This window comes from Rhamphochromis longiceps, linkage group LG8 (assembly GCF_057381845.1).
Source record: "Rhamphochromis longiceps isolate RC_006_pf linkage group LG8, R_longiceps_female_GT1.1, whole genome shotgun sequence".
NCBI classification, from domain to species: Eukaryota; Metazoa; Chordata; class Actinopteri; order Cichliformes; family Cichlidae; genus Rhamphochromis; species Rhamphochromis longiceps.
Window position 1 is genome coordinate 28,946,049 of NC_140564.1, and position 22,949 is coordinate 28,968,997.

A 22,949-nucleotide genomic window follows, 5' to 3' on the forward strand; every position below is an offset into this window, starting at 1 on the left:
AGGCACCCTCTTGTAACAAAAGTACACCACGGCTCCTGTATATTTGAGTTAATGTGTTCGCAGAGACAGTTTGATATGTTGTCACTGTTATTGTCTAAAGTTAGTGTAATAACCTATAATAATTCTGATCGCTCTGCAATGTTGATGTGGAGATTTCCACTACACAGATACGCCATTAGTATATGGTACAATACTGGAATGTTTGCTTTATCAAACGATGTGTGAAAAAAAGTGTGATTTATAGCTCTTAGTAACAAACAACAGAGATGACTGTTTAGATTTTTGTTTATACTATTATTATACTATTTTAGTTTATTCTGATTTTGGGCTTTGGGAATGTGAGACAGAGATGTTAAGAAGTTTTTGCAACCTGTTGTGAACACATGAATGTGTTTAAATAAAGATCTGGCAGAAGCGAGAGAGGAAACACACTACCTGTCGTCCATCTCATAATTTATCTGTTTTTTTCAGAACCAGACATAATCTGTCAGCCGCCCTCTTGCTTGGGGTGTGTTACACAGGCGTGGTTGTTATCGGCTGCTAAAGACTGGCAATAACTGCATTTACACCGCATTAGGCCGGGCTGTGGTGTCACTCCTTGCTTGTGCCGTAGAGCTCAAAGCATGTTTGCTGATCTGATGATCTCTAATTAGATTTCTCAACCACTGTGGAAAATGAGCCATCAATTAGAATGCTGTAATTAGGGGGACTGATTTGATTCCTGTCAAGCACCTGCTGCCTTCAGACTTGTCGAGTTAGTGGAACTGGAGGGAAACATGGCAGCATTTGTGCCATTCGTACTGTAAACAAAAAAGTGACTAAGTCTGTATCCATTTTCAAGAAGTAAGTATTTTTTTCGATTCTCTTCAATAACAGCTTGCTTCATTTATTCTCTGTAAAGCAAAAAACAAAAAAGTATAATAATAACAGGTTGGCAAGAGTTTCCGACGAGACTGTCTTCTCCAATTTACAGAGGTTAGTTAGAATCAGTCAAGCGAGATGTAGAACCATCAATCTTGAAGGTGCCTCAGTGCACAATGCAAATGGACAGCGCTGTGGATGCACAAACCAAAAACAGTATACTGTACACGGACCTCTGTGGTTCAATCAAACTCCAGTGTAGTTACCTGATTAATCTGGTCTAATTGGGCCAGTATGGCAGCTGTCAATCAAATTACAATGTGGAGTACACAGGTGGATGATGGGTGTTTCCAAAGCAGATTCTGCTATGGTTCAGTTGTGTTTGTGTGAAAGCACAGCACCTCAGCTGCAAGCCTTCTCAAGGGAAAGACAGTTTTAAAGTCGCAATTTAAAATTTAAACTATCATAAAATCCTATGAAAGGATCCTTTTTTGATGCAGAAACAATGTCTTGTTTTATTTACATGATACTATTTGTTAGCTATGGTTTGGTATGAGTTCTGCAATTCTGCCCGATGAGCCAAAAAATAAAAATAAGTCAGTAAAGACATGAATCAGTTCTAATTTAGCAGAGAGGACAAGAGAGAAAAGAGGGTGAAAAGTAGGGGAGTAATATTTACAAATGGTCATGAGGTACATTCAGTTGTGAATTTTAGAGAAGACAAATAGTGTAGCATAACTTGCTGCCAGACTTTGAAGTTTAATTTTCCCACGTGAATCTAGTGACGATGAAAATTCAAGGTGACACCAATAAAACCAGCCTTTCAGTGAGCTGTCAGTCCGTATGACTTCATGCTTAAAGCTCTTGGTGAGCCTGCCTGTGTGAACATGAACTAGATTACAGCTAAAAAGGGGGAAAAAAATTTAATTTGCCCTTTGTTTGGACCACAATAATGGAGCCACAATGTAACCTGAGCAAAAGAATTAAAATGTGTCACATTAGCTACTGTACTATGTGTTTGAAGAGGCTCTATTATCCATCCATCAATACGATTCCTTAACCACTTCTCCTGAATTGAATAAGTGGTTAAGAAATTGGATTGCTGGAGGTCTGCAGCTTATCCCAGCTGTCACAGGAGGTGAGGCGGGGTACACCCTGAACAGGTTGCTGGTCTATCACAAGGTTAAAAGCCCGTCCTTGGTCCAAAGGGATCCATTATGCTTTTCCTTATTTTCTGTGATATGCACTGTTTTCAGTTACAACTTTCTAGTACTAGGTTGGACCCCCTTTTGCCCTTAGAGCTTCCTTAATTCCTTCTTAAATAGATTCAACAAGGTGCTGGAAACATTTCTCAGAGAGGCCTTGAGTACAGTGAACTCACTGTCATGTTCAAGACACCAGTTTGAGGTGATTTGAGCTTTGTGATATAGCTGGAAGCAGCCATCAAAAGATTGGACCTAAAGGGATGGACAAGATCAGCAACCATACTCGGGTAGGCTGTGATGTTCACTTGGTATTAAGAGGCCCAAACTGTGGCAATAAAATATCTACCAGCTCCACCCTGAACCGTTGATGCAAGGCAGGATGGAGCCATGCTTTTAAGTTGTTTACACCAATTTCTGATCTTATCGTCCAAATATCACAAGAGAAACTGAAAATCAGACCAAAAATACAAATATGGAGGTAGAAGTGAGCATAATGGATCCATTTAGCTTTATTTATTTTTATTTATTTTTATTTATATATATATATATATATATATATATATATATCCGTTAATGATCTCACTGAGGGGGTTCAGGCCTATGCAGAACAGCAGTGGGGACAGAGCATCTCCTTGGTAGATCCCGCACTTGATGGTGACTTGTGCTATGGGCTTGGAGTTGGCCTCTAGTGTTGTACGCCACATCCCCATTGAGTTCCTGATGAAGGCTCTTAGGGTCCCATTGATCTTGTACAATTCTAGGCATTCCAGTATCCAGCTGTGGGGCATTGAGTCATAGGCCTTCTTGTAATCAATCCAGGCAGTGCACAGGTTGGTCAGTCTGGTCTTGCAGTCTCGGCTGATTGTTCTGTCTACCAGTAGCTGGTGTTTTGCGCCTCTGGTATTCTTGCCAATTCCTTTCTGTGTCCCGCTCATGTATTGACCCATGTGCCTGTTCATCTTAGCCGATATGATGCCTGACAGGAGCTTCCATGTAGTACTGAGGCAGGTTATTGGTCGGTAGTTGGAGGGGACCGGTCCCTTCTTGGGGTCCTTGGGGATCAGGACCGTCCGGCCTTCAGTTAGCCATTCCGGGTGTCTCTCGTTAACTAGCAGCTGGTTCATTTGTGCTGCCAGACGCTCGTGGAGTGCAGTCAGCTTCTTCAGCCAGTAGGCGTGAACCATGTCGGGCCCTGGTGCTGTCCAACTCTTCATACTGGAGACCCTTTCTTGGATATCTGCCACTGTGATGGTTACTGGACCCTGTTCAGGGAGGTCGCTGTGGTCTGCCCTCAGATCCACTAGCCACTGAGCATTGCCGTTATGGGTTGCGTCCTTCTCCCATATGCTCTTCCAGTATTGCTCCGTCTCCAGCCTTGGTGGTGCTGTTCTCTTATTGTTCCCTTGCCACTGAGAGTACACCTTTGCTGGTTCTGTGGAGAACAGCTGGTTTATTCTCCTGCCTTCTATCTCTCTGGTGTACCTCCTCAAGCGGCTGGCCAAGGCTGTGAGTCTTTGCTTGGCAGTTTCCAAGGCCTCAGGTATGGACAGCTTGCTGTATTTCTTAGGCACCTTATTCGTCGCACCTTTCTGCAACTCCGTTAGTTGGCTAACCTCCCTCCGTGCTACTTTGATCTTGCCCTCTAGCCTCCTTCTCCATGGAGGGTACTGCCCCTTGTGGCTGTTCAACTTGTAGCCAAGCATCTCACTGATCACTGCTGCCGTATTGTAGATCAGCTTGTTAGTGTCGGTAATCGTGGTTGTAGGTATTGCCCGTAGTGCTGCATTAACATCATCTAGCAGACCTTCTGAGGGTACTTCACGTAATCTTGGTAACCGGCTACGGGGGATCCAGGTTTCAAGCTTGGCCATGATCCTATTTTTCAGGTCAGTTCCTCTCGCACTCAACGATCCTTCTCCTATCGCACTTGGGGCTATGTACCCAATCTCGGGTGGGGGTGATGATATCTCCCCCCTGACCTGGCGTCCTGACTCCTCCTTGCCGTAGCATTTGTGTTGTACCTCGTCAATCTCTAGCTGTGAGAGCAGTCCCTTCTTTCGAATGTTGGAACACTGAGCTACTAGTTGTTTCGCCGTCATTGTGGATGTTGGGTATCGAAGAATCCATAGGTCCCTCATCCTATTCATGTAGCCCCTTCCGCCGGGGTTACTTGCGTAGTAGCATTCCAACAACGCCCTGTTTTCGTCCCTTGCCCACCGATGCCTTCTTGTTCCAGTAGCCCACTTTTCGTCAGGGTGCCCTGGTTCCTCAACACCTGACGCGGACCTTGTTGATCCGGGCGACGTCCGAGCCGGCATGCCTTCATATTTATCTGTCTCGCTCATGTCTGCGGTAGGCTTGCTTAGCATAGGGGGTCTAGCCTTAGGACCCTTACTGGATACAGACGCCCCAGGCAGGAATCGAACTTGCGATCCTCTGTTCCAAAGGCGTGTAGTCTAACCACTACGCTATCCAGCTGCTATATATATATATATATATATATATATATATATGTGTATATATATATATATATATATGTATATGTGTATGTAATTTTTTTTTTTTTTAATTTTTTTTTTTATTTAACCATATAGCTACCATTTTCAGGTAAATATAAGATAAATATTTTGATGAAAATGTATCCAGTATTAACTCTGATAGCAGAAAGCATGAGCAACTACATTTGCCATACCACGCTCCAGCCCATCTTCTCAACACTCATTAGTCATGCAACAGCTCCCTGTCCAGACACCCAAACCTTTTAACCCCAGTTCTCATTTTCTAATCAGCCAGTGCCATAAACTGTAATTGCAATGTCAGGCTGTTGACTTTGTTTCAAGTGTAGACTCACTTCTCCACCCCTTCTCGATGGGGGCAAGAAGAGGAAGGCAGTCAAAATCTTACAAAACAAAAATCAAACAAACTCCTCCACATGCCTCCCTTTTGAGTTCATATGCCAGCTAGAAACTCTAAAAGGAACAACGTAAGAGGCAAAGATCACGAGGGGATATTTTCCATCTCGTTCACTTTTTGGCTTTCAAGGCGGGTGCACTTGTACATGAAACAGCCGCTGGCTACAGTAACAGTGGGCCGCTGTGTCACAAAGAAAGCCTTATATACACACAGTGTATGCAGTCTGTTCAGTGTCTTAATGAAAACCCTAGTATCTGATTTCTAAACAGTGCTGCCGCCGTAACTCCGAGACATTTGTCCTTTTTGTTTAAAAAGCCTGAATCTCGGGGTGTGAGCTTATGTGTGCTCAAGTGAACATTCGCTTCAGATCTTGAATGGCATCTGATTAACCGCAGAGAGGTTGGACCGAGAAGAATGAGCTGGAAAACTGATTCAACCATTTATGTGATAGTGTCTGAGGACAAAACAGGCAAACACAATGTTGTTTCCCTGACAGATAATGCCCCATTCCCCGAGTGTGTCACGATACAGATTTGTGAAATTCAGCCTCATCGCAATCAGAGCAGCTTATCTGTGTTATTCAATTTAAAAACTGCCATTCATCAGCTTAATAACTTGGGGCTCAAACTATTTCTGCAGTGAAGATCAAGGGACAGTGGGCTCATGTGTTGCCTTCAGATTAACGGGTCTATTCCCCCTTCGGAGCTCTGGCATTCCTGAAGATAGACGCCGCGTTGAAACCGTATCAAACACAGAGGACGAGCATCTTATTTCACAATCTTCCATCTGAAACGAGACTAATTTCAGCAGGAAGCGCATCCACACAATACAAGTTTTAAGCGCTCCCTGTCTGTCGTAGGCAGATAAGGGTGTTACCACCTCTCCTTATGTCCTTGAAAGTTATGTAGCAGCTTAAAACATTTAAATTATGTGTTAAAATAAATTATTCAAGCAGCAGCGGCGTCAGTGCAGACACCTGTATATTAGAGGATGTGCATACGTGCTATAAAATGTAGGAAGTTTCAGAGTACAGATGTTGCCGTTGAAGAGACTATACGAAGTGCACCGCACTGCATTGCTGGGAGGAGAAGATTCCCTGCAAAGCGAGAGCAACTGATATCAAAACACTGGAGGGTACTTCAGTGATGCACAGCTGCTTGATCTCCTCTCAACCTAACACATAAACACACGGAAAGCAAAGCAGAGAGGAGGTATGTTTTTCAACTACTTGAACCTTGAAGCCTTGCGGAGAAGAAAATTGATAGCCACTTTGACATCATCCATTAGTTTGTGAAGTCCTGTTTTGAGACCCCAGTTTTGGCATTTTGGTTGTTGTCATCTTGGTTTTCTGAAACCAGATGCAAAAAGTGAGGTTGATTTGACAGACTAACTGAAGACACCGTGTTCATAAGTTAGCAACTTATCAAAGAAAGCTTGGACCCACTACATGGCTTATTTTCTTCCTTGTGGGGCCACAATTTGCAAGGCGAACTTCATGTTGTATTCACTGTGACTTGAAACTATTGACTGAAACTATGTACTTATCCGAAGCATCTACTGAGGTCAGAGGTCAAATGAGCCTAATGATAGCTTCAGAAAAACTGGAGGCTTCACTTTTCAGACTACAAAGTCAAATCAGTTTTTCTTTTTATATACAACATATGGAAAGGCTTCCCAATAGGAATCACTGAATCAGCAGGTACAAAAGTCAAATCAGAGTAACTGTGCACAATCAATAGTCAAAGCTATCCCAAGCTATGACAGTTAGAATTATTGAGTGTTGCACACAGACTCCTGCACTTGCAACGTTTCAATAGTTGACCTTTAACAGGCAGACAGTGTTTTTAATTTCTCACTTTATTTATGACATGAATTAAAACCACATTTGGTGTTTATACTTTTTACCGTATGTAAACTGTTTACCGTGAGTGTAAGATTACAGCCATTGCTTATATGACACTTCTCTTTGTGTATATATATTTATTTGGCAAATAGTTAATGACAGTGTGTGGGAGTCTGTTTGCAATGCTGGATATGTTTGACCCTTTTATAAGCACTTGTCTTATGAAACAATTAGATGATGTGCTTTTTGGAAAAAAAAAAAAAAAATTTCTTCTTTCAAATTTAGAGTCTGGAATCCAAAGAAGTGTTCTCGCCATGGCAACTAATGCAAATGTCTACAGGATAGCAGACAAATTACTCATGACCTTTGAGAATCAAATTTAAGACTTTTTAATGCCTCATAAGACTCCTCAAGACTCAGAGATGCCCTGTGCACGATACAAACACCCCACCATGCATTATACAGCAATGCTGATGCATGACAATAGCAAAATAGAAAAATCACAACTTCCTGCAAATTACGCAAACTGCCAAAAGTGGGTGAGAAGTGGGAGGCTCTGCAGGAAGTGATGCACTTGGCCCAGAAGTAACACTGTGTCAGTTTTACAGCTCTGACAGTACAGCACAGGAAACAATCTTTACACACAAGGGTTTTTATTCGTTGGATGAAGGATAGCACACACCACCTGTTGTTAAACAACCTCCCCAGCGACAAAACAATGGTGAAACCTACACTTTCAAAAAATCAAACAAAAAATATAAAGGGCAACTCAACTGGTGCCAAGAGAGCCGACTGAGTTCAAGGTTGAAGCAACATATTATGGCTGTGCAAAGCTAAACAACCGAGGCCAGCTCAGAAATCCCCTGTTGTGAATGTATAATAGAAACAAAGCTCTTCACGGTGCAGCACGGCATGACCAAAAGCACGCTTCAACTGACGGCAGGAGGTTAAGCTATTCGAGGAGCAGAAGGACACTGCTGTGGTTTGTATGAACACCGCTGTGCAAAACTCTTGATCTCTTGAATGTTAGATGCATCAATTGTTATACATTAATCCAATACTATCAGACGGGTAAATTATCAGTCCAAAACTGGCAAAGGATTCCCAACATAGAGTCATAAACAAGTGGAACAAGGCAGAGTTCAGCAACAGATGGTAAGAACCCCACAAAGCCCTGGGCCTGCTTTCACAAAGACAGTTTAAACTGGTATGAAGGATTAGATCTTGATCTACCGCAAGGCTAACTTAGCCTGAACAAGTGACACCTACACTGACCAATAAATTGACTTCTACAGGACTGAAGTATATTTGCAACCACATGCCCACATTCAAAGTAACACAGCTTTAAGGCTTTTCCATGTTAGCTTCACTTTTCAGACCTTGCTGGTAGCATCCTGTAAGCTGCAACATTAAATCATTACTGCTCTAACAGAAAGCAGGACATTTCTTTCTAATCACTTATTACACCTCGGTACCATTTTTCAGTATCTGTGTTTCTCCTCTTATTTTATTCAAACATTTTCTGCTAACCAGAATTCAGAGGATAAAGTGCTTTTTCTAAAGGATTCATTCAGAGATTATGAAGTCTGATTAGTTATTTTATGTAATTAGTAGTCAGAATCCATCTTTGTGAAACTGGCCACAGTTCCGTACGTCAGTCAGGCGTGTCTCTGGGATTACGTGGACGGAAGAAACCAAGAAAGCCTAAATCCACAGAAGAACAGTGGCCAGTTCTGCAGGTTGCTTAGAAGGACCTACATGCTCACTACCTTAAAAACGACAGTATTATTTTTGAAATCTGAAAACATTTGATAGATTTTGATCAGCAACAAGTTCAAAATATGTTTCATCCTCTGAACTCGCATGTGCTCGCTTCCTAAAAATACACAGACAGAGCTAGCCAACACCTTCTGTGTGTTGACAGGCAGATGCATCATTGTTTGTGGCTGGCATCACAAGACAGACTCACCACTGCTGCGACTCTTGCGATTTGCCTTCCCCCCCGTCAGCAGCATCTTCAAGCTGTTTCTAAACATGACTGCAGCAGATGCCCTGGACTCGACTACAGAAGAATCTGTTGGAGAAAGAAAAGACAGAAGATAAATATTAATATTTCCAAGGGCACTTCAAGCACCACCAGCTGTATTCCGTAAGATACAACTGATGTTTAGGTTTGCTTAGGAGAATCTTATTTGACAGACAGTCAGAGAGTGACATGTCACAAGTGCTCTATTTAACCAGAATTTAAAAGAGGGGCTGAAAATTCGGAGCATTTGCAACTACGACTAACAGGATCTGACTTTTTTTTTTAAGGGCTTGAACAGTTAAAAACATTATCATGGCTATCAAAGCAGAACCACAGAGCTACATTCTCAAAGCAGGAGAGAATAAAGAACCTTCAAAAACATTAATGGGGATTAATGAGAGAAGATTGAAGCTGGGGAAATCCCATTCATGTATACCCAATCTTATCTATGTCATCAAGTGCTAGATCAAATGCTTCAAAGCAATTAGGGAAGAATAGAAGGAAGCACCACGGGTTTCACTATACTTCCTAAAAAGCGAAAAAATGCTTTTATTGTTTTTCATTCATAAACTATGGACAACATGACTATGAGATAAAGCCTGCAGAGTGAGACGTGGCTAGAGGGAAGCAACCAAAAAAAAAAAAAGACGAGCCTTAAGGTTTACAGTATTTTGTAGGACAGGAACATTAATAAAGATCAAGTATATATATATATATATGGGTACAGTACTTAAGATTACAGATGGTGGAAATTATGTATTAAAAAGACTGTCCTTCCATAAATAACAGCCTCATAAGCTACATGTGCAAACTTCAAACTTCATTAAGCCTTCATAGAAAGTACGACATGAAAAACTGAAGTTATTTATACACTTGTCTTATAGCTTGTGTTACAGGCCACTTATAAAAGCACTTCTACACCTCTTCACCACCGACCCTTCAAATTTCAAACCAAAAGTTATGGTTCTTTTTACTAATGAACCCTCTATAAACAACAACAAAAATAGGTAAAAATATCTATCAGATGTACCGGTTCCGTTCTGAGAGACAAAGGACCATTAGGGTTGGTCAAGTTAGAGGATTCCTTTGTATTTCAGATGATGAAAGATGAGGACATCTGTATTAAACCATAACATTCATTCATTTTAAAACTACAGCTTGCTCTAGCCAACTAATCCCCCACCCCCTACACCTCCTTCCACCCCCTTCACGGGCTCACATATCTCTGCTGTGAGTCCTGATAGTAAAAAGCATGGCAGCAGATGTTCTCCATTAGATGGGAGTGACTCAGCAAAGCCCCACAGACAGGCTCCAGCTGAGAAGCCGGCTTTCGACCCAAACAACAACAAAAAAAAAAAAAGAGAAAGAAAGAAAAAAATACCTCAAAGACGAGGACATGGAAAAGCTCTCAAAAAGCCCTCCTCCTTCCCCCAGTGCTGCTTAAGCACTGGGGGAAGGAGATGACCTTGAGAGGAGGTCTAAATGTTTCCAGAATCATAATACTGCTAACAAATATAAGGAACACTGGGGAAACAACAAAGATTGCAAGGCAACACACAACAGAGTAGTTTAAAAAGTATGAAACGACGACGATGTTGAGTCCCACAGCAAACCCAGATTTCGATTATTTCACTTTGATTTCGTCAAATGTACCAGACTGGCTTTCTGTAGTCTGAAGCCGTATGTCTCAACAAGATTGAAAACTGAATGACGCCGTGGCAGGTGCCAATTTTGAGTTTAGCTCAAGTGCAGGGGGGGGGGGGAAGAAAATAGACTGAAAAAGAAGTTGATCTAAACAACTGGAGGGAGCTGCCAGAATCAGACCATGCCCAACTTCAAATCACTTTAGATGGCTCCAGCTGGGTTTGTTTACTGTTTCAAATACCATAAGTGGTGACTGTCTAATCATTTTTCAGCACTCGGACTTTTTCTATATGTGCGATTATTATTTTTGTCCCTCGGACACCTTCTGAGCAAGTTTGGCTGGGTTTGCTCGCAGATGACTAAATAAATGAGTGTCTTTCTTGCTCATAAGTGGATACCAAGAGAAGTCCAGATATCAGCTGCAGTGACAGAGGAGCCTGATGTCTGATAAGATTGTGATCGTTACACCTAGCAGGGGGATAGATAAAAAGCTTTAGTCACATCAAAAGCAGCCGTGTTGGTTCAAGGTGACTGAGGAGAGATACGTAATATAAATAGCTACATTTTAGTTTACCTGAATGAATAATCCAGGTTTCTACTATCCACACCGATTTAAATCATCAACAACAAGTAGAACTTGCACATTATTTATCCTATGACACTTTGAAATCTGACTCATTTCCCAGGAAATGCAAATGAGAAGACATAGTTTAAATAAACAAACCAGCAACAAGGAATGATTTTTATCATGCAGAACCATGCAAAGTCCCCCTATGGTCATTAGCATAAATCACATGCTCTCAAGAGATGTACAGAGAGCGGTATGGTATGGTGGCCACAAGTCAGATCTATAGGGATGCACGATCATTTCTAGCTTGTGCAGGGTCATCTAAGCAACTCTCTTCAGCAACAATTACTCAAGCGCAGCATAAAATATGAGCGGTGTTTAAACTGGCTCGATGTTTAGCTGTAAATAAGAGCCACATGTTAGAAGTCACAAGCGCCCTCTGACTGAAACAGACTGATCAAAACAAGATGCAAAGACATGGATTCATTTACCCTGTATGTTGCCAAAATGTTGCTGATTTCATATGAAAGTTAAAGCCTGCTTGAATGATGTCATTTGCAAATTAAATTATCCATGATATCATCGAGTCATATTTGCATTCTGCTAAATCTCACATCTGTTATCTCCTACTCTGCGCTCATATATACTGCAGTTGACTGCAATCAGACAAAAATATACTTGGCCAAACGTGGCTCTCATCAGCAGAAACGTCTGCATCATTTCTAGCCTACTGCTCTTCACAGCTTAAATGCCGACTGTATGACCCCACCATTTGATATAAACAGCATACACAGGTTAGAGATAAGTGTTATATGACTTCAGTAATATTTACATGTATAATTATCACTCAGCGAGAAGGTTAGTTCACATGTACACCTCATTTACGTCAATATCAGCTGCCAACTGAATGAGCTGCCTAGTGTGGAAAAGCAAGACCTCACAGCCACTGGGCAAAACTTGGATCTCTCTTCCCCAAAAAGTACCAAAAGTTTGACCTAAAACTCTCCCCCCCCCCCAAATTAGGATAAAAATGGGTAAATAAAGTTGGCAATAGTGAGGAGAACTTTCAGGACTTTCTGCAGATCCTCAAATAAGCATCTTTCTTGCAAGTACCAACATACGTAGAGAAATCGAGATATCACCTGCAGTGACAGAGGATCTTGATGTCTGATAAGCTTATGCATCCAATAACACAGCTGACAGCAGTTACCACTCCAGTCGTCTCCCCAGTCAATCACAGTGTCAGTAGATATCTGTATCCTCTGCCCAGGGTGTGATCGAGGCCAACAAAATGTGATTCATGACATTTTTAATATTTTATCTTTTTTTGTATACTTGGATCTGCCACTGCTCATAAAAACAGCCTCTTACTGTTGATAAATGCAAATACATCCGACCTCATTTACCAAGCACTGAAGTGTCTCCCAGTCAGTGTGTGACAAGTTCCTCGGAATAAATAATAAGCCATAAAATGAATGATTCAAGGAAAGGCCTCCTTTTTATTTTTGCCCAGATGATGCATTTGCTCACTTCTCATGAGCTTGGTATTACCACCTGATGTGGTTATATGGATAACTGACTAACTGCAAGTTAGCAGATGCTACAGGCAAATGTATCCTCAAAGAATGTAACATGTCTAACACTATTTGTAATAATTATACAGCGCTGTGAAAAGTTTTTGCCCCCTTCCTGATTTCTTTCTCTCTTTTTTTGCATATTTGTTACATTTACATGTTTCAAATCAAAGAAATTAGAGTAAATACAAAATACTGTTTTTAATAATGATTTTAATTATTAAGGAAAAAAAGCCAAACCTACTTGATCTTATGTGAAAAATTAAAGTAAACATAATAACTAGTTGTGCCACCCTTTGGAACAAGATGGAAGAATTTTGGTCGACTATCTTTTGCAGAATTGTTTGAATGAGCCACATTAGAGGACTGTCAAGCCCGATTAGCCCATTTAAGGTCACGCTAAAGTATCTAAATCTGAGTAAAGTCCACACTTTGACTAGGTCAATCCAAAACCTTTGTTTTGTTTGTTGCTTTACTTTAGCCATTCAGAGGTGGGCTTGCTGGTGTGTTTCCAATCATAACTCAAGCGAGGTTGAGCTTCAAGGTAGGACATTTCCCTTTAAGATTTACAGAGCAGAATTCATGGTTTCAGTAATTACAGCGAGTCGTCCAGGACTTTTCAGTCTACAGAATATTTAATAATAGTATAATAGTCTTGTGAATCACCAAGTTATTTGTTTTGGTAAAAGTGAGATGAGCCTTTGTGATTTTTTAGGTGAGCAGTGGTTTTCACTTTGAAGCACTTTCATGGATACAATTATTTCCCAGTCTATTTCTTACTGAATTACAAACACTTACATTAACGGAGGTAAATGAAACTTGCGGTTCTTTAAATGATGTTCTGGGTTCTTTTGTGACCTCTTGGATGAGTCGTTCATTTTGGTAGGTTGGTCATTCTTGGGAACATTCACGACTGTTTCCGTTTTTCCTCATTTGTGGATAATGGCTCTCACCATGGTTTGCTGGAGTCCCAAAAGCTTTATAGCCCTTTGTAGTCTCAGTGACTTTGTTTCTCATCTACTCTTGAGTTTCCTTAGATTGTACCATGATGTGTTACTTTTGAGATCTTTTAGTCTGCTTCGATTCATCAGACATGTTCCATTTATGTGATTCCTGGATTCAACAGGTCTGGCAGTGCTCCTGCCAGAGTGTGGCTAATTAAATTGAACTGCCTGTTTATACACAGTTAATTCATCATTTATCATGTAACAACGGGTGCAATCATCTTTTCCACATACAAACAGCTCTGGAATTTCTATTAATTTCACATATTTTATCAGTTAATAATGGACTCTGTGGGTCTAACAGTCAATGCTGATACAAACCTCTTTGCCTTCTTTTAGCAGTTTGCCCCTTCTTCTAAGAATCTCATGATGCCATATTATTTTTCTCCCAACTTTATTCATCTCACCTCTGCAAGCTCCATGACTGTTAAACTACTGAATGACTACATAACTTACAGCTTTCCTCAGCTGTGGGAAAGAACTTGTTAAAAGTCACCTTAATCACAGCAATCACTGCAGCTGCTTTATAATGCAGTGACACAAGTGATCCTTACACCTACCAGAGGGATAGATGAAAAGCATTAGTCACGTCAAAAGCAGCACTGTTGGTTCAAGGTGACTGAGCAGTGACACATACCACCGATAGCTACATCTTAGTGTGGGCTGACTGGAATAATCCAGATTTTTACAGTCCAGTCTTGCTTAATAAAAGCTCTTTTCACACTGTTAATTACCATCAACAAAGAGATGTATATATTTCTCCTAGATACTTTGAGATCTGACTCATTCACTAGGAGATGTCGTCGAGAAGACACCGTTTGCTAGTCTAAATAAACCATACAGCACTGAGGAGTGTGTGTTTTTCTTTGTCATGTAGAACCATGCAAGCCCTTCCCTCAGAACAGAAACCACTCATTGGTATGAATCACATGCTCCCGCATGACAAGATGTAGACAGTGATAAGAGAGTGTAAGGTGGCAGCAGGTCAGATCTAGTGGCATGCACCCATATCTCTACAGATATAAGAGGGCCTGCACAGGGGCCTCAATGCTAGTATTCATGCAACTCACCACTCCTTCACCTCAGCATAAAATATGAGCAGAGAACAGCTTATTATGTCTGGTTCAGCTAGCTTACAGGCCAGAAGGCATTCTGTGATTATAATGCTAAATCAGAATCTCAAAAAGCCATGACTCAGTAAGTATACTGGAGCTTTATGTCAGCTGCTCACAATGCAGCAGGGATGAAATACAGAGGGCTTTACAGTCTAGCCTTGAAATATGTTTCCATATGTATAACTGGGAGGTAACCAGGCAAAACTATAGCACTCTACAAACTGCCAAAGGAGAAAATAGGGAGAGATATTGCTGTCTAGAGGAGGCAATCAATGTTTGGAATCTTAGAAGACAGCATACTGAGTAGGCAACCGAGCATGCACACACACACGCACACACACACGCACACGCGGGTTGCCAAACAGAGACGAGCGCACACGGACAAAAATGTACCCATATACACAGCTGAAGCAACGTTTCATCTGAGGGTGTAAGCATACACATCTCTCATTCCCACTCTCTCTGACCCTGTGTACCGGCCTTTGTGAAGGGAAGCCAAGAAGCAGCATGCTTTCACAGATAATGTGCGTAAGCGGATGCAGCCCATCTCAGGATCCTCCACAGCTCAGGCGTAATGCTCCTCCTGTGCGTTAACAACCACTTAAAGGCACATTCACTGTGCCTGCACAATGAGCCACTTTCATCTGCTCCGGTCACCACGAGCAGCACACTTGTTTGTTCTGATTAAATATAAAATACAGGCACGGAGGAGTCCATTTGGAAGCATGAATATCAAAGGCTGGATTGGGCCTCTACAGAGCAGGTCTCTAATGTGCCTTTTGAGCCAGGCAGGTAAAGTGGGCCTAATTATTTAAATATGTAGGTTTATCTATAAGCCTAGCTTGAGGAATTACTTAGTCATGGCATAATCTTGAGAAACCAGAGTTATTATTATTAGAGGATTAACTTGGGCCCCTCATAAAGCAACTTTCCTGTGGAATGGATTACATTTTTAATCACCAATGCCATCTAAATTTTTTAAACATAAAAGAAATCCTACTAGCAGCAGGTGCAGACGTTCCTCTGAGCCTGAGAACCGCCGTGACTCTATTTACAATCAATAAAGTATCCTTTAATGGGGCCGGTGATGGCAAAGGCCAGCATTGCAGGGCGCCCAATAGGATTTATCTCTTGTTACCGTGGCCTTCAAATTAAAACTCATTGAAGAGGAAGCAACACAGACACAATCGTAGAATTAGTGAGGACACTTGTTTCCTGGGGGAGAGCTCTTACTGTGATTACCTGTAACACAGACGTTACATCAGACACAGAGCAGAGGGAGGATTTCAACTGAAATGGATCGAAATTGTGTCGTTTAAAAAAAAAAGCACAGGCTTTTGGTGCTACCCAATCGGACTAAATCTTTCAGATATGTGAACGAGCAGAAAATTTTAGGGTAAAATCCAATTTTCTTCTTAAACGTATAATAAGACTTGTCCTAAATATAGGTAATTAGGAGTCATCCGTGAAAGAAATACGACTTAATTTTGCTCTGCCAAGAGGAGAAAATATTTTAGTGGACAAAGCACAGTGAAGAAAACAGTATGAGAATGACAAAGGGCGACCTCTCCGAGGACCTCAGCTTCAAGCAATTATAGTACAATCCGGAGTTCTGACTGGGAAACACAAATGTCAGACCTTAATCAAACAAAGACAGGCTTCAGAGAAAGCATGCATTCAGAATATTTATCCTATGAAAGCTGTACAATCGAAGCCGAGTCACCCACAATCGACTGGGTTCTTCCGCTTTATCTTTTGCTCTCAAGGTCCACGGAGAAGAAGTAAGGTGAAGATGGTGGCACCCAGCAGATGGACTTGTTCATTAAAACAGGAGAGAAAACATTCACACACACAAAAAGGAATGAAGCTACTCAGGCTGAAAGCTCGTTTAGTCAGAGCCTCCTCCCTTATCTCGCCAACAGTAGACGCCCTGCAGCACCAGACAGGGATAAATCATCCTCCCATCTCCAGTTTGAGGATGGCCAGGGGAGCAGAGATTCATAAATCACACTGATATCAATAAGGGGAAGTGTCAGAGCCCGGCACACAAGGTGAGAGTTCCACAAGGCAATGCAGAAACCACTTAAGGTTGCTGGTAACAAAGATTCACTCCTGCCCAGCGATAGATTATTTATTAATCTAGATTAATGCCCTCGCACTCAATGCTTTAGGGGAAGGTGGTGATATCTGTATCAAAATGCACCACACAAGCTTTGATCAGTCACGGATGAGACGGTTATGAAGCCTGTTGTGGACAATGTGAAGTCTGAAAGCTTCTCATCTAACAGCGTCAGAAGTGTATTAAGTTGAAAGCCATTTACTCTTACAAGTGAACAATGATCTAAAAGTAAAACTATTTAAACTACCGGATACTTCACAAAATGACAAATTTAGTGTAATCGTCAAGTGGCAATCTTCAGCACCAATGAATAAGCTGAGGCTGCCTCCAATAGCGAGTCAATCCCCATAGATGCTTATGTTAAAACCCTCTCTGCTAAAAAAAAGCCTGGTCATTCCCCCCTTTGTGACAACTGTACAGGTGAACTTGGTGCCCACGATAAGTCATTAAGCTTCCCAGCTACTGTTGCAAAATAGTTACAAGGTTCCAGTTGAAACTGGATTAAAAAGAAAAAAAAAGTTGAAGAGCCTCCTTTGTGAATGAAATATAAAACTTTTAAAAGACCCTTAAAGCTTTTTATAAGAGAACTAAACTGAGTGCTTTTTGAAGGCTTTAAGACTTACAGATACTCAGTGATCTACTCTCCACTAGCAAATTACATGACTGTACTCTGGCTTGTGGCTTCAACCTGTTATACAAGTGGAGCAACAATATTTGGCTCCAATTTCAGCTCATTTGAATGGAGATATTTGCATATTAGAGACACTCTCTTCTCAAGCTGTGGGTCCCAGCAAGTCCACCCCTCTGCCCCCGATCCATCCATCAGCATGCAAGTATGCAACAGAAAAAGCCCTGAATGTTTAGAATATGGATCACTGTGTGAATGTGTGAATGTGGCTTGTAGCGTGAAGTGCTTTGAGTAGTCATGTGCAGTCCATTTTACCATTTACACAGCCCACATATAGCCATGTGAGTTATCATGTGCTTTGGTTGTGTCATGTCCCGCCGGGGAAACAGAAGTCCTCACGCAGGCCAACTGTCACACAGTTTCGTTACCAAACCTATGCTCATTTGAAACCAGCTAAAGCCTCTTTTGGTCTCTTGTTCAAATCCATTCAAAAGGAAGCGACTGAAATAGCTTGTCAACCTTTATCAGAGTCAAAGAGAGCCACATGAAGGAGAACATAATCCAATGCTTTTTATTTTCCCGTTTGTTTTAGAAGGTGTTTGGGCAAGATCAAATAATGGGATGAAATACTGTTAGGCAGGTGTGGAAAATTCCCCTAGCAATGCCGAGGACAGAAATAAATCACAGACCCTATTTATTCTCTCGGAGCTGCAGTTTTTTAAAGTTCACTTGCATGCCTTCTTTGTAATCTCCTTAACAGGTGGACAGTGCAGAAGTAGGTATTTGTCAGTGATAAATGAAAAAGCATTTTTCTCGGCAGACATCAAAGTGACAGCAGCAGAGCTCTGATTTTAAAAGGTTGTGAAGGCGCTACTTAATGCTACCTCGCTTCTCTGTGGTCGCTCCTGTGAACAATAACAGAAAACTGAGTGGCTGAGCAGCAGTGTGACCAGACCTTTGCAGAGAGCAGGTAGAAAGGAAGCGATGATGGAGGAGGAATGAGCTTCGTGGGATTTTCCTAATTGTGATGCTAAGGGTAATGGGACTACTCTGATGTAAAGACTTAGGCAAGCTAATAAGGTTAAATACATAAGCGTGCATTCTTAAATCTTTACCATTTCCGCTGCAAATGACACTAGATGATGCTAAAAGGTCAAAGACGGAGTTAAATATGGTATTTGCCTGGAGAGACAGATTAATGGTGGTTAAATGAGACAGTTCAATTAATCCCACTGCCTGCAGCTTCCAGTCCTCCCTCCTCTTCTCTTCTTCATCCTGTCTCTTCATTCAGAAACCTCACTGCTACACCTGCTGGCCATTTCGGAGTGCTGCTACTGCAACAAATGCATTGAAATGACTGAGCATGGGTGATAGGAGATGTATTAATGAAATGAAACATCTAAACCTAATCTAAATAATAGGCTTTCATCTTTGTTCCTGACATATGACACTGATGTGTCAATCATCTATCTTGTAGAATGCACAGGAAATTTTGGTTTTGCATAAATCCATTTGTATGCCCGTGGCTCCTTAATCATGCTCAAACAAACACACCGGAGCTTCGGGAAGAATGTTTCGATGTTTGACAGGCAGCTTAAAGGAGCAAATAGAGTCGTGACATGAGGACAGAAGGTCATTCTGCAGACAGCCGCTAAAGGCAGGTAATCAACATTGGCAGAAGTGCACATTTGCATTAAGATGGAAGCGTTTAAAACTCAGTCGGTGTCTCTGCTCTGTGCAGGCGCTCAAATTAAATTGTAAGAATTAAATCGGCTGAGTGCTGCACCGTCCCCGGTTCGCATTCATTCCTCATCTCCCTGTTAATCACGGCTTGGATTTACATCAGGCTAGGATCTTCTTGGTGCTCCAAGTGACATTTGAAAGATGGAGCCATTGATGTAATTACACTCCATGCAGCAACAGCACAACAGATTAAGTAAATGTTGATTTTTGTGAAGGCAGTTATATAAAACTGACTGTATTGTGTATAAAAAGCATTCATCCCTGACATTTCATGTTTTTCAAAACAAAAATCACAGTAAAGGCTTCATTTTACACCGATTAACAGCTGCAAGTTTCACTGTGCCAACTGGTTTGTACTAATAATTAAGTAGGCTGAGCTTGTTTGATATTATGACTAAAATACACACAAAAAAGTGCACTTACTAAAAAAGGCCCTTAAGGTAGTTTGTTTTATAACCTATGCCAAGGTCCTTCCATTAAATATATTCCCAGTGACTCAGTGTTGTAAAAGAAAACAAAACCTTACCAAAGAAGTGTGAATACTCTTTTAAAGGCCTTTTAAATGAAAGCACAAAATGGCTAGGATAACTTCTAATAACATTCCCACACATCGTGTCCTGGCTCAGCTGTCACATGGTTCCAGTGCCAGCCCGAAGCTGGTTTCACACAGAATTAAGTAACCCTGCTTCCCTCTGCGCTGTCAGCTCCTTCTGCCTGACATGAGCAGGCTTCAAATGATACCCAAATGTGTTGATTTGGCCACTTCAAGGGAAGCGCTAAACAACCGAGTACGACTCCTATTTCAAGTTGATGTGTGCATCCAAATTAAATTCATTTTCCTAAAAAGCTTGACAACATGTCACTTAGCCGGAGGCCTTGTAGTAACTTTGTATCACTGCGTACCAGAGCCAGATAGTGTTGGACTTCCTTGCCTTAGGCTGTTGTGTATGAAGTGCGGCTTACTGGTTGATAGGCTTAGCATGGTTCCTAAGTGGAGTAAAGGCACGAGGGGGCTTACTGGCTTCCTTCATGAATCCACAGAGTTACAAAGGTCTTCATCTGAAAAAAAACTTTGGTCTTATCCAATAAAGCTGCTGTGTTTCTTCTCTGTTCACTTCAAAGTGAACCCTTGGACACACACAGAGATGACTGGGGCTGAAATGCACTGCAGACAACACATTAAAGCTTCGACCGTATATTTTAAGCAGTCTCATATATCTCTCTATATATCTCTCTCTATATATATATCTATCTCTATCTCTATATATATATACACACACATCTTTATTAGGGGTGCAATGATATTCATATCGGTATTGAACCGTTCGATACAGTGCTTTCGGTTCGGTACGCATATGTATGAACAATACAAAATTTTTAATTTATTTTATCAACTTTTCTTCTGACGATGCTGTCTGTGTTGAGAGCTCAGTGGATCTGCGTTCGACTACTCCGCCTAGGCTGCACTGTCGAGAGCAGATCCACTGAGCGCAGCACAAGCTAGCAAGACAGAAGTTAAGCTCGTTGCAACATGGCAAATTGAACCTCCCCCACCCTCATTCAGACCTCGCCTTTGGAACTATTTTGGTCTTCATGTGAAGTATGACCCTGAAGGTAAGTGCGTCATGGACAAAAGTAAAACAGTATGTTGAATGTGCCACGCAATGCTCAATTACATGGGTGGGAATTACTGCGTTAGCGCAGTTTGCTCGTTAACGTGTTGACGCTGTCCAGCCCCACGCACGGGGCGATCCGCGGTAACTCGTTAACGGAGATTTGCCGTGTTGTGGCGTTAACGTCGTTTCAGATTAACGCTGACAGCACTAGTGGGAACACAATGAATATGACTGCACATTTACGCCGACATCATCCTAGTGCAAAGACAAGTGGAAGCAGACAAAAACAACAAGCACGCATGCTACAAACTTTACCCGAGTCATTTAGACAGCCGTTAGCACATGATTCTCCTTATGGGGACCTGATATGTTTAATATGCTGCTGAGAGTATACCCCAGAAGAAGCGTATAGTATAGCTTTTATTTTGGAAGGAGCCATTTCTCTGTAATAAACTCTCTTTTCCAAAGATGAGTGATTTCTCGATCAGATAGATTTATTATTTTATCCCTTTGTTGTTTCAGCAACATTAAATTTAAAAACTGTACTTTTGAGTTAAAATATATATTTATAATTTTAATAAATGACAAATTAAAAAAGCATGAACATTTTTGTATCGAAAAAATATCGAACCGTGACACCAAAGTATCGAACCGAACCGTGAATTTTGTGTATCGTTGCACCCCTAATCTTTATATATACATATCTATCTATCTATCTATCTATCTATCTATCTGCTGTGGAAGACTTAGAGGACACAGAGAAATGTCATCAGTTCTAGTGTTAAGGCACGTTCTTGTCAAGACCCCACACTCACATCCATCTTTTATATACAATCAATGACTGTGCTCCACTTGATGCAATTAGCCAATTACAGTCAACCATGAAATGAAAGTAAAACTAAGTAAAAATTCAGAACTTCAACAAAGGCAAACATTAAGACAAAAGTTCCAAATTAATTTCATCCCTACTTTAAAAAACACAAGAAAGAAGTACTGAATATTACCCCACTACATCTGCCATGCTACATGAGGCACCGGATATTAACTATGGGGTATGAAACACTCCAATATGTGCAGTAGGGCTGCCACGATTTGTCGACTAGTCACGATTACGTCGACTATCAAAATCGTCGACGACTGATTTAATAGTCGACGTGTCGTTTGAAGCTTTGTAAGATCGCAAAAGACGCAGGAATAATAGCAGGATTTAAGAGTGTAATAACGGACTGAAACAGAAGATGGCAGCACAGCATGTACAAGGATGCCAGCTGCCGTTAAACCCCGAAGAAGAAGAAGCAGCTGTGTCCCAGAATTCATAGCGCGGCCCAGCTTAGTTTCCAACAATGGCGGTAGCTAGTTAGTTTTAATATTACTCTTATTATTCTTTCTGGGTCACAAAATAAACGTTTAACATATTTTCAGGCGAGAATGTAGCTGTGTAAACCTCAAATATCTGCTCAGTTTATCAGGACACCACATATTTTCAAAAGCGCTCCGACGTTTTCGGAGACGTCTGTTACCCACTAGCTCGATAGCTAGCCGGGGGCTAGGTCACTAGCGCCGTGAGAACACCGGACTCCCGGCAAATTGTTTTCAAACCCACCGCTGTCTTTCGCGACTCAGGTTAAATATATATGAGTCACTTAGATAAATTAAAAATGTTATTGTTTGGCTTTTTTTTAGTATTTTATTTGTTCCTGAGTAAATCGGTTTGGCTGAGATTAAAGTTATAGTTTTTACACAGCTGAATAAACGTCAAGCAGACAGCTGATTATCAGAAGTGTGAGATGCTGGAGAATATACTCCGGTGTCCTGTTATATTTTAGATAGCAAGGAGTTTATTAAACTTTACCGAAACAATCTGCAAATTTCATTAAAATTGAATAAACTATCATCTTGTCTTTATTTTTAGTTAGCACCTTAAAAGCTTAAAGCTGTAAGCTAATGATAGTTATATAAGAGCAGATGCTGCTGGTGCAATAAGCTGTAGTTTTATGTCCAGTGGATGATGATCTGATTAGTCGACTAATCGCATAAATAATCGGTGACTAGTCGACTATCAAAATAATCGTTTGTGGCAGCCCTAATGT

The 22,949-nt window shown here is 41.2% G+C and overlaps 1 protein-coding gene across 6 annotated transcripts in view; it reads right to left on the bottom strand.

The window, feature by feature from the left end:
• The window catches only part of tanc2b (tetratricopeptide repeat, ankyrin repeat and coiled-coil containing 2b), a 185,807-nt gene that overhangs the window by 135,858 nt on the left and 27,000 nt on the right, over window positions 1-22,949 (bottom strand). For all 6 annotated transcript variants that reach the window (XM_085416909.1, XM_085416911.1, XM_085416910.1 and 3 more), the window contains one exon: window positions 8,792-8,896. In XM_085416909.1, the coding sequence (XP_085273035.1) occupies window positions 8,792-8,858 (67 nt within the window). In that variant the 5' untranslated portion in view covers window positions 8,859-8,896. The remainder of the gene's footprint in view (window positions 1-8,791; window positions 8,897-22,949) is intronic.